The sequence below is a fragment of the Sorex fumeus genome, unplaced genomic scaffold, assembly GCF_029834395.1.
Source record: "Sorex fumeus unplaced genomic scaffold, SorFum_2.1 ptg000024l, whole genome shotgun sequence".
In the NCBI taxonomy this organism is placed as follows: Eukaryota; Metazoa; Chordata; class Mammalia; order Eulipotyphla; family Soricidae; genus Sorex; species Sorex fumeus.
This window is the reverse complement of record NW_026606081.1, coordinates 36304775-36321183: the sequence shown is the minus strand read 5'-3', so window position 1 is coordinate 36321183 and position 16409 is coordinate 36304775. Positions and strand designations below refer to the sequence as shown.

The 16409-nt window shown below is 47.0% G+C and overlaps 1 protein-coding gene across 1 annotated transcript in view; it reads left to right on the top strand.

Annotated features, from left to right (window-relative positions):
* The first annotated feature begins 2139 nt into the window (after positions 1–2139).
* Positions 2140–16409, top strand: part of SH3RF1 (SH3 domain containing ring finger 1) — a 194428-nt gene continuing 180158 nt past the window's right edge. Inside the window, exon 1 of the mRNA XM_056113834.1 lies at positions 2140–2603. Coding sequence (XP_055969809.1) covers positions 2211–2603 — 393 coding nt within the window. The 5' untranslated portion in view covers positions 2140–2210. The remainder of the gene's footprint in view (positions 2604–16409) is intronic.

Here is a 16409-nt window from a genome sequence, read left to right as displayed (position 1 = left end):
CAATCTCGGGCAGGTCTAAAGACCCTCCCCTCCTCACCCCTCCTTAACCCTCCCACCCCAGACCCTGTTTCCAGCGCACACGACTGTTCTCCCAGTCTCCCTTCCTTCCCATCTGGAGACTGGGGGCGCGAGGGTGTCCCGGGCGGGCAGGGGCCTGGGTGCGGGCGGCCGGTGGGGGGCAGGGGTGGGGGGACGCCGCTTCGTGGGGAGCCGAGCCCGGGGCGGCCCCGTCTTCCCGGCCGGAGCGTTCCCGCCCTTTCGGCGCGGCCCGGAGCAGGTAGCCGGGCGCGGGGCCGCTCGGCGGGGGGCGCTGTGGCGCGGCCCGGCCGCCTCCTCCCCCTCCTCCCCCTCCTCCCCCTCCTCCTCCCTCCTCCTCCTCCCCCTGCGCGTCTTCCTCCGCCCTCCTGGGCCGGGCTAGCGGGCGGCCGCGTCAGACACCGTCGGGCGGGCGAGCGCGCCGGGCGCGGCGGGGCCGCATCTGCATCGGCCGCCGCGGCGGGGCCGGGAACAAAGAGGAGGAGCCGAGGCGCGAGGTAGGACGCGGGCTGCGGGCGGGCCCCCCGCGCGCCCCCCCTGCGCCCCCCGCACGCCCGGGCGCTCCCCGCGGCCTCGCCGCTCGGCCCCGGGGACCCCGGCGACCCCGGCGGGGCGCTGCGGCACGAGACGTGCTTCCCCGGGCGCTTGGCGGGGGCTGCTCGGTGCCCGCCGCCCTCCTCCTCCCCCCGAGGCAGCGAATTGATGGGGAGGAGGACGGGGAGGAGGGTTGCAAAGTCCCTGCAAACTTCCAGCAGGGGTGCGGGAGGGATCCGGGGGCCCGGCTTGACCCGAGGGGGCGGCGAGTGTGCGCCCCAGAAGGGCACCCGACCCCGCGTGCGCAGCCCCGGCCCGGGGCGCTCGCTGCCATCCGGGGGCACCCCCCACAACCCCCTGCCCCGACTCACGACCCCTGGCTTCCCGGGTTGCCCGCGGCTCCCGGAGTACCTGTGTTTGGCCGCGTGAGAGAGGGGCGCAGCCCCGGCTGCCCCCCGCCCCGACTCTGTCAAGAACAGCTGTTAATGCTTCCATGCAAACCTTTGAACCCCCCTTCTCCTAGGCAACCGCATTCACATTAATTTGGGGAGCGGGCGGGGCGGGGTGGGGGTGAGGAGAGTGGCGCAGTCCTTAGCTTAAATGCTTTTTTTCTTCCCCCTTTCCCCTGAATGGCCCTATTTTCGCATTATGCTCCCAGATTTCAGTCCAGCATTCCTTTGTCAAATTCTTTCGGTGATAATTTTGCCAGATTTTCTGAATGGGATTAGGACAGGCCGTTCAGAAATCCGTCTCAGAGTTTGCCAAGCGTAGCCCTGCCGGGTGCTTTTATGTTTCAGCCGTTTTCAAGCACATCTTTAGCGGGGTCCTTTAGAATTGTCAACCTTCAGCGTGTTTTCGGTTGGGCAAGATGAAACAGTTCTATTTTTAAGACCAGGGAAGGAACATATGTATTTAATATTGGAATCATTTACCACAAGCGATCATATGAGGCTGGATTCCCTCAACCCTGAAGTGGCTTCAAAATTGGGAACTGTTGGATTTCAAAGTAATTTCAGGTAGAGGAAACTTTCAATTGCTTCTGTTTAGGTTCTCAGATGAGTTGAGGAGTTTATTAAGGCAGGCAATATCACTCTGGGAGCTTGATTGCATTATGCCCCTTTATTGCATTTCATAAATCCTGTTTATTGCAAGAATCCTGAACAGTGCTTGATATCTATTTCTGCACAGCGAACTGCTACATACCTATTGGGGCTATTATCAATTGTTTTTTTTTTTTTTAAAAGTCTATCAGGGCCAAGCACAGTGAAGTGGGTGAGGACTCTTGCCTTACAAGACTTGGGTTCGATCCTGGGCAATCCATGTGATTCCCCCCCAAGCACTGCCAGGAATAATCCCTGAGAGTAGAGCCAGGAGTAACCTCTGAGCAACCCCTACTGAGCCCCCCTCCTCCTCCAAAAAAAAAAAAGCCTGTTTTGTTTTCAGTTGTTGACTTTGGGAGTTCAGGAATCACATTCCAAAACCAAGCTACACTCAGAAAACAGCACTAATCTTGTCTTTTTAACTTTTTTTTTTAATTCCCCCCCTCCCTTGACTCCAGAGCGAAGTCTGAAATGGATGTTACATGAATTGCTTTAAGGGATGCACACAGCTCCGAACATTTCTCAAGTCAACTAGAGAAGATGGACGAGTCAGCCTTGTTGGACCTCCTGGAGTGTCCGGTGTGTCTAGAGCGGCTTGACGCTTCTGCAAAGGTCTTGCCTTGCCAGCATACGTTTTGCAAACGCTGCTTGTTGGGGATTGTAGGTTCCCGAAATGAACTGAGATGTCCCGAGTGCAGGACTTTGGTGGGCTCCGGTGTGGAGGAGCTTCCAAGTAACATCTTGCTTGTCAGACTCCTGGATGGCATCAAGCAGAGGCCCTGGAAACCTGGCCCAGGTGGGGGCGCTGGGACCAACTGCACCAATGCGCTGAGGGCACAGAGCAGCACCGTAGCTAATTGCAGCTCCAAAGATCTGCAGATCTCCCAGGGGGGACAGCAGCCACGGGTGCAAGCCTGGAGCCCCCCGGTGCGGGTGAGTAGCCTGTAGGAGCAGTGGACCAGAGGGCTGAGGACCACATTGACCCTTTGTTCCTCACTTGATTTTTCAAAGTCAGCTCATCGTTAAGGAATGAGGCTTATTGGAACAGATAGGACATGATGCCATATATGTGTGTGTATACACACATATGTACGTATTTATGTCATACACATATGTCATGTGTATATATATGTGCACAATTTATATATATCAAATATACATGCAAACAATGAGGACTACTGGAACAGTTAGGAAATGATGCCACATATGTTTGTGTGTGTATATATACATACAAATACAGATAGGTATGTACATGTCATACACATATGTCATGTGTGTATATATGTGCACAAATTTATATATATCAAATACACACACAAAGTATGGGGCTTACTGAAACAGATAGGAAATGCCATATATATGTGTATATATGTTGTGTGTATATATACATATATGTTATTTTCCTTTTGGAATAAGATTGGTTATAAATAATGCACTTTCTTGTTTTTAAAAATCTCTCCAAATAGTCTATTGATTTTTATGATTCATTTTGGAAAACAGCAATTATTCAATAAAATCTAAAACACAGCTTTTTAAAAAATATGTGTGTGTTCTCTTTAAAATGGAAACTGGATATGGTTTTATCTTTTTGATGGAGTTAGAAGAGCCATAATTATGTATGTATGTGTCCATATATGTATATGATAAATATGTATGCGGCTAAATCTTAAGTAGGAAATCAAGCCTTGATTTTTCTGTTGCTTGAAGCCATTCTGTTGGTTTTATGAATGCACAGCACAGAGTTTACTGGTTGGAGGGATTCTTAACAAATCATGGCCACAGGTAGCAGAGTTCTGTTGCCGTGGCAACGAAACGTCATTTAGGACTACGCTAGGAGAGCAGAGACAGAGAATCGAGCTTTATGATGATTTTACAAAGAGTGAGATGAAATGTTTTTATCAAAATGGTTTTCCTTGGGTTTTGTGTTTGAGCTGAAATAATTGGGGGGCACGGTGGACCACATCTAACAGTGCTCAGGGGCCACTCTTGGTGGTCCTCAGGACCATATACAGTGCCAGGGATGTAATCAGGGACCAGCTTACAAGGCAAATGCCTTAAAGTCTATACTATCTCTCCAAAACTGTGGTTTGAACATTGTTGCAACTTAAATCTTTGGAAGGCAAGGTATACTAAATAAATGTAAATTATGTTGTGGTCTGGCATCCCAGTAAGATTAGGTGTTTCCATTTTGGTAAAAATAGCCAGAGTCATAGTACAGCAGGTACTTGCATGCAGCTGGCCCGGATATGATCCCCGGCACCCTTTAGGGTCCCTAGAGCTATACCAGGAATGTTCCCTGAGTGCAGAGCCAGGAGTGGGCCCAGAATACCACTGTGTGTGGCCCCAAAATGAATCAACAAAAGACCCAAAAATAGTTGTTGTGGACATCATATAATTAAAACAATTCCATTTTCATTGGAAGAAATAATTTTGATAGTTGGCTAAATTGGTAACATCTGTTTTTTAAGATTTGTTCATTTGGATGATAATTTTTTTCTCCAAGTATTTGATACAAACAGTCAATACTGACTTCTTCCACTTCCTGTAGGAACTGTCCATTGATGGCAATGATGGATAGGGTAAATTTCCAGATAAATAGCAGACAGTTGTAATGGAATTGATAACCATTCCCATTCTCTCAAGTTATCTTTTACAAATTAGACAATGCATTAATATCACTAGGTGTTAAAGTATGTATTTTCATTACTAGCAAAGTTTTATCACTAACATATCAGATTTTTGATTGATATTTAAATATTTTTAAAAGGGATGACAGGGGCTAGATAGATAGTACACAGATAAAGGTACTTGACTTGCATCCTGCCAACCTGGTTTGATCCTTGGCACCATGTATGGTCTGCACGGTCAGGAGTCTGTCCTGAGCACAGAGCCAGGAGTAGCCCCAAACTAACAATGGGCGTGGCCCCTACACTAAAACAAAAATAAATAAAAGGTATGACAATGTCAGGTTTACAAAGCTTTCTTTACAGATTTGAAGACTACATGTGAAATTGTTGTGCATAGAGTATTTTGCTTAGATTTCCTTTATTTTATGGAATTTTCCAGGTTCTTAATTAGTAGACTTGGGAGTATTTTAAACTCAGCGTCAGTGATCAGTTGGTCATTTCAGAGACACCTGACCAAGTCTGCTTAGCTGAATGAAGACATGAGCGGAATGAATTTCTTCTTTGGAGAGATTTTGTTTCTTTGTTAATTAGAGAAGGTATAGTTTCTGCCTGTGAATGGAGCTAACTTCAGTTGTTGACACATTGTCTTACCTGTTGTGAGGAACACATTCAGTGTTTGATTACTGATAAGAGGACTTGAGCATTTCAATTAATACGTTCTTTTAAGTTTAACTTTTCTAACATTGGAAATTGCCAGTATGTCATGTTGGATGCTTCTTTGAACTGCTTAAGTTTCCAAAAATCGAGCTTTGCTTTTCTCAGATAAATTATTTTGTGATTTTGATCATGTTACTATTACTTTTCTGGGTGGTTGAAATTTTCTAAGTTAGCAGTGATTTTTAGAATGTGATCGGTTCCTTGCTGAGTCCAGATGAATTTTTTTAAACCTTGGAACTTTGATAAGGATAAAGTGGAACTCATGTCTGTAACTTGGGTGGGGAGGGACAGTGAGCAGAGGGCAAACAAGAGTTATTCCGTGGTTTGAGTTGATGCAGACTGCAATACTCATAAAAATAACATTTTTTTTCCTAGTCGAAATAATTTCTGATTAGCAGTGTCTAGTGCTTTTAAGTTTTTTACTAAGGCTGAGCATGTAGTCCAAGGATCTGAAAATTAAATACATCTCAGCAAAGACCCCTTTTGTTTTTGAAAAAAAGCAAGAAATCGCTAAAGTACAGCCATCTGGAGGTTGTAATGTTCTCCTTTGGACACTTCCCTGAATTGAGTGACCGTAATAAATCCCAAACGTGCATCCTCCTCCCTTAGATGTTCTGACACCACCAAGTGGTGCGTGAGCCCGTTTCCACATGTTCTGCAAAAGCTAAAAGTGATAACATGTGGACTGTTGCTTCAGTTGCTTTCGTTCTATTCTCTGTTCCATTAGCTTGTGACCATGTGGCTCCCATGCATTCGGCTGAGGTATACGGAGTATTATCAGCAGATAGAAGCATTTGCAATGTGTGACACACATCTTGTTCCCAGGATTTTAGTGTTTCCTGTCTAATATGAAAAAGAAAATGAAAATCATGTTGGCTTGGATCCACCACGGCAATCCATCAGTTCTTTACCTTCCGTAAAGAACTTCTGTTGGTTTTAGGTCAAAGTTGAGCCTGGAGTGATAGCACAGCAGGTAGGGTGTTTGCCTTGTACTCAGCCAACCCGGGTTCGATTCCCAGCATCCCATATAGTACCCTGAGCTACCTCCAGGAGTAATTCCCGAGTGCAGAGCCAGGAGTAACCCCTGTGCATTGCCAGGTGTGACCCAAAAAGCCAAAAAAAATAAAATAAAATAAAGTTGGAGCCTGAGATCACACACACACACACACACACACACACACACACACACACGTACATTTATAAATGCAATAGAAAACATGTTTAAGTAATTCCGATAGAATTATGATGTGGTACCACAGTAGGTGGGTGTTTCCATTGCTTTAAGATCTTAAGATCTGTGCAGGTTACTATTCTGCTTTCTTTCCTTCCCACCATTGTTGTGATGACCAGGAGTCACACACACACCTGGCCACACTGCAAACACATGTAGTTGTGCTGCTTACTGAGAGCCACACGTGCTTGCTTGGATCATTCTTTAGTTGTGGTGTTTGCGCCCATGCTCGCTGTGGTCACACCCCTATTTTCATTTACTTGGACACATTCTAGGTGCTGTGCTCTTTGGTGGGGGTGGGGGAGTGTCCTTCTTGGCCTTGGCATTGCACATCTTTTTGCAGTGCCTGCAGAGGCAAAGGGCATAGCACCCCTTTTGGTTGCAGTGCCTGCGCACACCTGGTAGTGGTGTGACCAGAAATGCGCTGTAGACAGCAGAACCACTGGGATTGTGCTCAGCCCATGTGCTAGTGCCTGGAGCTGAACTTTGCACCCTCAAGACTGGCTGCTCTCTGCCCCGTCACTGCCTGCCAGTGTTGTTGTACGTGATTCTCGTCAGGCAGTGGTGTTTAGCGATTTCCCACTGCCTGTACTTCAAAACCAGTTTTAATCAGCAAGGATAGATTACACGTCAACTGATGATACATAAATGTACAGTTCAAATTTTCTTTTCTTTTTCTAACATGTATTGAGCACTTACCAGGTGCCTGGTGCGGTCCTGGTTCTGGAGAGAGAATGATGGGAAAGCAGATAACAGACTGTGCTCAGGAATGCAAGGCTGTGTGGTCTGATGGCAGGAGATACACACAGACACCATGCTAACTGCAGGTATGAGCATGTGTCCAGGCAGCTGGGGAGAGCACCGAGGGCCTGAGTTTAGAGTGGGGATATGTGCATGTTTGTGCAGATGGTGAGCTTGATGAGGCTAGAGATGGGCTAACAATCCACGATGAGGCCTCAGGTACAATGTGTGGAAGGTGTGGAGAGCCACCGGAAGGCCACCTAGGGTTAGGGCCAGATGAACAATGTGACAGCTTGTCAGTGCTCTGCACAATTCCCGGGACAAAGATGATCAGCAAAGCTTAGAATACAAGGGGTTTGGAGAGTGTGTGCAACAGATTGAGAGAAAGGGAATTCTAGATATGGAGACACACAGGTGAAATTTTGGGGGCAGTCCTCAGGGCTTATTCCTGGCTGTGTGCTCAGGACCACTCCTGGTAAAGCTCAGGGGACCGTATGGGATGCTGGGGATCAAACCCGAGTTGGCCGCCTGTAGAGCAAACACCCTCTCTGCTATGGCTCCTGCCCTGCTGTGTCTTCTCTCATGCCAGTACTGTGTTTTCTACAGCTGCACTCACTGTCCCCTCCATCCTTTCTGTTGGCATTACTGATCAACTCTGTCCCCTTAATCTGTAACTTGAATTCCTGCCCCCCTTATCCACTGTATGACTGGTGTCCCCATACAAAGGGGAGACTAAACATAAAACCAACCCAAGTTATATCTCAGAGGCCACAAATGATCCCTGCCAAGGGTCACTTCTGGGCACGGGACTAGGAGTAGTTCCAGGCACCATGGTATGTAAAGGTAAAGGCCCTCCCGTTGATCGTCGATTTGCTCGAGCAGGCCCAGTAACGTCTCCATTGGAGACTTTGTTGTTACTGTGTCTGGCATATCGAATACTCTCGGTAGCTTGCCGGGCTCTCCGAGAGGGGCGGAGGAATCGAACTCGGGTCGGCCATGTTGGCCGCTTGTAAGGCGAACGCCCAACCGCTGTGCTGGTGTGTATGCCCCTAAAAAACAAAAACAAAACAAAACAGAAAGGATTAGGACCCAGAAGGGCCAGAGAGAAGGTAGATGAAGACATTTATCTTCAAGCCAAGGAGAGGAAGCTCAGGAGAACGCAGTCCTGCCAACTCTTACTGTCGAACTTCTGGTCTCTAGGCCACAGGACATCTTTGGTACCTGCTGGCAGTCTGCTGCTGCCTACCAGTAGCACACTGATACCTACTTGTGGCTGGGCCAGAGCTCTGTAAGCCTCTTTGGCTGTGGGGCAGGAACCCGGGGATGCTGTCCAGCCCTCCTCGTCTGGTGTAACTACCCCACAGAGACCAAGTGTGGTGTTGAGGTGTCTGAGGCCTTGAAAGGCCCAGTGGGAAATGGCCAGGAAGTGCCGGAGGGGGCAAAGGGGTGGGTAGTCGGGCCTGGAGTAGTGCTTCACCCCTGGGCACATGGGCCACCCCTCACTGACTTGGAGGATGCTCTCAAGTACCTTCCAGGCCGTACTGTCAGTTGCATGTGTCTCTGGGGGGGGCGGGGAGGGGGAAGACCGTGCCAGGGGTGATGGAGTGTGATGGAGTTTGCACTGCATGGCCCAGACAGTGCCTGCTCGGATGTGGTGGATATGTGTCCCGTTGGGGAGGTAGTCCTGACTGACAGACAGTGACCTCCCCTATGGTCACAAGTGTTTTGTTAGTCCCTCTCAGACCCATGGGCTACTTTTTACCTGGCGGTTTCCCTAGAGAGACCCCCTGATTTTCCCAGTGACTGCATGGTGGTGAGCAGAGGAGTTCTTGGTTTCTGTTGACTGTATCACAGTTGTCGACCCCTTCCCCCTAGTTCCTGGTTGTAGTTCTTGGCTGCTCCATCCCTGGTCTTCCCTTGGTTTCCTGAGTCAGTTCCTAAAGGGTGAGGTTTGGGAATGGGGTAGAAGGCAGGGGCAAAGGGGATGCTGCCTGTGGGACATGAGAAGTGCTCAGTGAGCACTTGTGACAGGAATGCAGTAGGGTCATTGTGGGGCCACAGTGGGTGGGGACAAGTAGTGTTGGGGATCCAACTCAGGAATGTGTGCAGCCAGCTCACACTCTCTCCCCTTGAGCTTTCTCTGCAGCCCGTCCATGATTTTTTAAATTTTGGGGGGAGTGGGGGGCAGCTATTGGTACTCAGGGCTTCTTCCTGGCTCTGTGCTTACTGATCACTACTGAAAATGCTCAAGGGATCCTATGCCATGTGGGTGATCAAACCTGGGTAGGCTGCATACGAGACACACACCGTACCTGCTGTACTAGCTCTCTGGCCAGGATCTTTTTAAAAAAATATCTAAAGCAACATTTTTCAATAAGGACCATATGGCCCCCTCTAGTTCTGTAGGATATTCTAAGGGGACCATAGGTGGAAATAGAGTAAATGGGGGACCATGGCAGAGGGTGGGGTGCAGGTGATAGGACAGGGCAGAGCATAGAAAAGGAACAAGGTGGGAAGGGGATCCTGACCTAATGCAGTGTTTACTAAAGTGGGAGCCTGTCCCTGGGAGTGCTAGAATGATCCAGGGATTGGTCATAACCTTGGTGCCGTTGAGGGATTCTTTCTGTTTCTTTGCTTAAGGAAGGTAGATTTTCAGAGAGACTCTAAGTAATGAATTGTTCTTAAAAGCTAAGCCAAATAAGTTAGGAACATCTGATAGAAAGGATTGTGTATCTTATAGCACTCCTCTGGGTTAAACATGAATATTTTTAAAATTAACAATGGTACCTGGAATGTGGCCCAAATGTTAGAGCCCTGGGTTGGATCCCCAGTGCTGTAGAGTGTGCACTTCCTCCCCCCAACCCTTCCCCCTCCACAAAGAAGAGGAAAAAATATTATTCAGTGCAAATTTAATTTTAAAACGATTTTTTTCTTTTTGGGTCACACTTGGCGATGCACAGGGGTTACTCCTGGCTTATGCACTCAGGAAATATTCCTGGCGGTGCTTGGGTGACCATATGGGTTGCTGGGAATCGAACCTGGGTTGGCCATGTGCAAGGCAAATGCTGTCCCTACCCGCTGTGCTATCGTTCCAGCCCCTAAAATGATTTCTTAAAAACATTCTGATTCATGATCACGATCACGATCATCATGTTGTTCGTCGATTGCCTCAAGCAGGCACCAGTAACATCTTGGTCCTAGCCCTGAGATTTTAAAAAGTGCCATATTCAAGGCTCTTTCAGGGTTAGGAGAATGAGACCCATCATGGTTACTGGTATTTGGCATATTGGGTACACCACGGGGAGTTTGCCAGACTCTGCCGTGTGGGCAGGTTACATTCAGTAGCCTGCCAGGTTGTTCAAAGTAAGAATGAGATAATAAGTTGTCACATGGCCGTGAATGTGGCCTTGAGCTTCCGGGAGCTGGGTTTTATAGTCTCTGGGTCTTGACCGTTGATGGGACTACATGGCGCTGGGGGTCAGTTGGTGGGTGTGACCCCTGCCTACTGGAAGATGGAGGATCTGGATGGAGGATGCTCAGCCCCGATCCGAGCAGGCTTGGAGATCTCAGCCCCGGGACCTGCATGCCTTTATTCCTCTGCCAGTACCTTCATGCGTGTGGAGAGTGATCTCAGCATGGTTGTGGCTGGTTCTGGAGGTCTTCGGCTGCTGGAGATCTGCTCGGGGCGGGAAGGGAAACTCCTGATTCTGATTGCAAAATCAAAATAAAAAACGAAACTACCACCTCCAACACACAAGTGTATGTTTGTATTTTCTCAAGTGTAGAAGTCCTGAGGCCAGATAGAGAGCAGGGGTAAGGTGCTGGTGTGCAGCTGACCGGGTCATGCTCCTGCCCCTCCATGGATCACTCCTGAGCACAGAGCTAGCAAGAGCTCCTGAGCACCTGGGAGGTGGTCCCCAAACAGAAGAAAGCTCTTTTTTCCACATGGATAGAATTTTATGTTCTGCATGTGCGATTACTTAATAATTCATTTATCTGGGAAATCTGTTCATGCCTGAGCATAGATATCTGCCTCATGAAAAAATGATCCTTATTGAAATAGAGCATCTGTATAGAGAAGATACTGTGAATGTACAGGTCGTTGAATGACCGTGCTTAATTCTTTCTAATGGCCGTGTAAGACTTTCTGTTGGTTTTAGAAATCAAAGGTAGTACAAGTGCAAGGACAGAATTTAATGGTAGAAAGAATATAAAGTAGAAAGGACGTAGAAGAGGCTTCCTGTTTCTTCATTCAAAGTCTCCAGAAGTAACCCTTGTCAGGCTTTTTTCAGGTGCTTTTATTCCAAGAAGATGAAAAATCACCCCAGCAGGAATGGGATCATTTTCTGTGTGCTGTTCTGTGACTTGACGTTTCCTGTTGAGCAGGAGCCCTTCCAGTTGTCTTTTCATTCACCTACCCCAGAGCACTCTGCACTGTTCTCCTTCGTGGGGTGTGGAGTGATGACCGGAAGAATCTGAGCAGCTATTCCAAGATCCCCTAACAAGGGTGTTGGAGAGAGAACCGGATGTCACCTGGTCTCAGGGTCTTCCTTTAGCAGCAGACACTCCATGGCCCTAGGCCTCTTTAGGTTTTAACAAGGGTGGTTCTTTTCTCCTCTTGGTTCTTGTTACACATTTAAAAGCAGTCTCTGATGAGAAGGGGACAAATGAAGCACCTGTACAGTGATGGGTAGAAGAGAGACTTTCTCAGCTTGGTATAAGGAAGGAGAGGAGAGTGGTTGAAAGCCAGAAGCTAATGACCCTGGTCCCAGTGCTTATCAACTGGTCCTTGGTTTCTCTGGGAGTCATTATTTGTTAATTTTTTGGTGGGGGGAATTGGATCCCTCAGCAGTGCTTAGCAGACCAGGATAAGTGTCCTCTATAATGCCTGCTTTCCCCCACTCCAGCTAGTAGCTCACTTTCGTTATTAACTGCATCACTGTCCAGTTGATTGCTTTTAAAGAGTTTAAACAAGCGCAAAACAATATATAAAATGCCTTCTTAGTAATTCCCCTTCAGAAGAAAAGCAAGTTTGTCATTCATCATGTGCAGGGTTCTTCACCAGGACATACAATAGTTTATAGTAACGGTGTTTACTATATCCTTTTTTTTTAAAAAAAAATATATATATTTTTTCTCTATCCGTATCTGAAAGCAGGCTTCTATTTGGATTGGTTTCCTAGGTCATTTTGAAGGTCTGGGGAAGCTATAATCATTGATTAATATGGGAAAAATTTTGAGGTTCCCAGACCCTCCCTAAAAATAACTACCAAATCATACCCCCTAGAGACGTGCTTCTTTTGAGGTGTGGGGAAAACTTGAATGTAGTATAATACAGTGGAGCTAGGAGAACAAAGCAACGGAATGGTGAAGAGCTCAGAGGTGAGGGGGAGCCTCATCTATGTCATGATAGCGCAGCAACTTCTTGCCAGCCACGCTCTTTCCCTTCTGCCCCAAAGTTCTGTCATGCAGATGGTGCTATTCCTCCAGCTCTCTGCTCCCACACTGCTCCGAGGTTTCAGAGGTTTCTGTAAGTAGCATCCTTAAAAATAAAACCCCCAAGTCCACACCGCCCATTCTGTGGCCCATCTCCTGGGTGGGAGGAGGTTGGCAATAGCTTCTGGGGAGGCACCACAGGGGCTTCTGCAAACAGCGCCGTTTTATTTGTTTTGAGCCAACCTGGTGGCAGTCAGGGCTTACTCCTAGCTCTGTGCTCAGGGATCACTCCTGGTGGGCTTGGGTGACCACACAGGATGCCGGGGATTGAACCTGGGTCCACCATATGCAAGGCTAGCGCCTACCTTCTGGTTTCTTGCTCCTGTCTCCCAAACACAATCATTTTATTTTTAAAAAATTTGTTTATTTTTCAGAAGTAATTTATTGTATCACGGCAGAGTCTGGCAAACTACCCGTGGCATATTTGATATGCCAAAAACAGTAACAATAATGGGTTTCATTTATTTGACCCTGAAAGAGCCTCCAATACGGCAGCGTCAGGAAAGATGAGTAAGAGAGGCTGTTAAAATCTCAGGGCTGGGACGAATGGAGATGTTACTGGCATCCGCGTGAGTAAATCAATGAACAACAGGAGGACAGTGATACAGTGATTTATTGCATCACCATGAATTGCTAAGTTACAAAGTCATTCATGATTGAGTTTCAGGGGTACAGTGTTTGAGCACCAATCCCTTCCCCAGTGTCTCTTTCCAGCCACCAAAAACACAGCCATTTTAAAGAGGGGTGCGCCCACGGGCTCTTCCTGGATATTTGGGGAGGGAGTGGAGGAGTCGTTGCCAGTGGTTAACCGCAGCCGTTGATAGGGGATTGCTTGTGTTGTGGAACTCGGGAAAAGTGCAAGAGGAGCATATGCAAGTGGGGTTTTTTCATCTTTAATTTACCATTAAGCTAAAGGAACAACCTTTTCATTTCTTCTTGTTTTTATTCGTGATATATTTTCATTCCTCATTTACTTCTGTTATTTTGCTGGAACTTTCTGTCTTTTTTCCCCCATTTGCTTCAAGATGACTTTTAGAAAAATTGCTCATTGAATCATTTTTGAGCTGGGTTCCTTGAGATCATTGTTAGAAGATCCCATCATTTTATTTATTTCAGCTTTAACATCTGTTGCCCTTTGTCACAGTAGCCAAAACATGGAACCAACTTAAATATCCATCAACAGATACTGGGTGAAGAAACTCTGTGACATAGCCAGTGGAATGCTAGGCTGCTGTTAAGACACTAAATCCTGCCCTTTAGGACAAAATGACTAGAACTGGAGATGATCATATTAAACGAAGTCTGAAAGAGATTCAGTATCTAATATCTTTCCTCATATGTGGATGAATAGACAAAACCCAACAAAATCAACTTCTGTACCCAGAGCCATCACCAGTGGGAAAGGAATTCTTGGTTTATTAAAGACATTCCTTAATCATTGTTTTAACCTTTATGTTTAATAAATCTGTATGCACTAGGCACAAAGATTAAATATCAATATATGTGATACAATTGAATTTCAGATCTTAAAATTTCATTTCTCAGCCTGTTCTGATTTAGTTGTGGAAACTGCTTTCCCAGTTGTTCAGCCTACCTGTCCCTGCAGCCCAGTCTTGGTTCATTCCCATGTCCCAGAAGAGTTTGCTTTCTTTGCCCTACCATTGAGCTGAACCAGAAAGCTCATCTCCAGGACTTCATGTGTTCCCCATCTGTGGGGCCTCGTGACTGCCCTTCAGCATGATGTGCTTCACAGTGCAGAATGCTGCATACTGGAATCCGCACTTGCATGTTTTTGGTTCTCCGCTCCCTTTGATAAGGCAAGTCCTGAGCTGTCGAAAACCTTTTCTGCTGTGCAGCCACAGTGATGCTGCTCGAACTCCCGTGCTGACTGCAAGTCGCCGTCCCGGACAGCTTCAAATATTTTACACGATGCCAGAGCAACTCACTGGCTCTTTCTGTCTGAGGAATGAAACGTCTGCTGGTTGAAAGTGGAAACTCACCTGTAGGGTGGAAAGAACAGGGACACGATTGCTCATCCTGACTTTTTTTTTAATGGGTCACACCAGCGATGCACAGGGGTTACTCCTGGCTCTGCACTCAGGAATTATTCCTGGCAGTGCTCAGGGGACCATATGGGATGCTGGGAATTGAACCCAAGTAGGCCGCATGCGAGGCAAATGCTGGGTAGGATGTTTGCCTTGCATGCTCCAGCCCCTTGTCATGATTTTTCTGATTCTCTTCCTTGGGCTGGACCTCCCACTTTTGTACCATGAGAGCTTGTTTGATATCTCAGTTCCCTGGCAGCTCTGGCATTTGGAGATTATCCTTGCAGAGGGCCACTTTGATACAGAATACTTGGAACAAACCAAGATGGGTGTCTGGATCGCATCTAGGTGGCATGTGATGAAAGGGATGGATCCCAGTGGTCACCCTCAAATGTCCTTTTAGGAGTGCATGCTGCATGAGCTGTGGCAAATCTGGAGATCTAGAAGTGGGGCTGCTAGATGAGGAAGAGCACACTGCTTGGGAAGCCTGTGACCTTGTTTGCTTGGTGGGTTCCCCAACCTAGAATGATCCACCTGAATGTGACTGCCTTCATGAAAAGTTGGCTCACTGCCCGCGGCCCCAGCAGTTAGAGAGTGAAATGCCCTGTCCTCACCCTCTTGCTTTTATGCCCTCTAGCTACTGAGATGACCATCTCTGATGGATAGAATGTTCATGCTGAGAGGGAGGGGGGTTGGGAGGGGAGTAATCAAACTGCCTTGGGGTCAGCCAGGGCCAAGGGAAGGGGACGTAAGTGGGATGATCGTGTCATTTATCTTTCTACCCTGGGCCATGGAAAGGCATGTGTTGTTCATTTTGCAGAGTCAACAGGAGTAAACTGGGACTGTCTGGGGCACGCAGAGCCATATGGTCATCCTAGCCGCGGGCAATGTGTGTGAGCCTAGGACATAGAAGAAGGTTTCATCAAGTGTGGGGGAGAGGCCAAAGAATACAGAAGCTCTTTCAAAATATGTCAGGGGAAGTGCAGGGGAATTGATTTCTTCCTCTGAATGTGCCTTTCTGTTCACTCTGCTTTTTGCCGGAGCAAAAATGTGATGGAGTAGAGAAATCAGGGGCTCAGCTCCAGGCAGATCTGCCTTTCTTATTTGTAGTCTGTGTTGCTCTCTGGCATATTTCTCCCTGAGCTTCTTTCTGGAGATATTATAGGGGTTAAGGTGCTTGCCTTGCTTATGGATGCCCTGATTTGTTCCCTGATACTGCACATGGTCTCCCCTTATTAGCTGCAAAAAAAAAGTCATGGACATTCACTTTCATGAGTTATGATTGCTCCATGGGATAAGAAATCAGATTGCTCAGGACCTTGGAGAGACTCAGCAATTGCTAGTACTTCCTGCTGTTTCTCTCCAGAAATGAGAGTGTTCAGAATCCATGAGTCAGGTTGTAAAATAACTTTGGGATGTTCTTGTGGTAATTTAAGTAATCAACATTTATTATGTTAATGCATGCCATAGGGCATTTTGTTTTAAATGGACAATTTGAATCTTAAATACACAAATTGTGTATAAGTTAGTGATGACAAGAGGTGCTTTATGTGTGGTTTAATCCTGACTCTTACTGACTGTGGGGTGACACTGGTTTTCTGTGCCTCATCTGTAGGAGGTGATGGGGAGTACCATTATTTCTTGTATTTCATTCTGTTGTCATCGGGGCAGCAATTTGTAATATAGTAAACAATCTGTGACTGTTTTCATTGCATATCCTCACTCCCGCCATCCCTCCTTCCTTCCTGCCTGCCTGTCATCTTTTCTCCATTCCTCTCTTCTTTTTACTTTTCTCCCTCCTTTCTTCCTTCCACCTTCCCTTATTGATGGGAAAATGATAGATCAGATAATTAAAAATACTTTAGGGACAATAATAACTCAA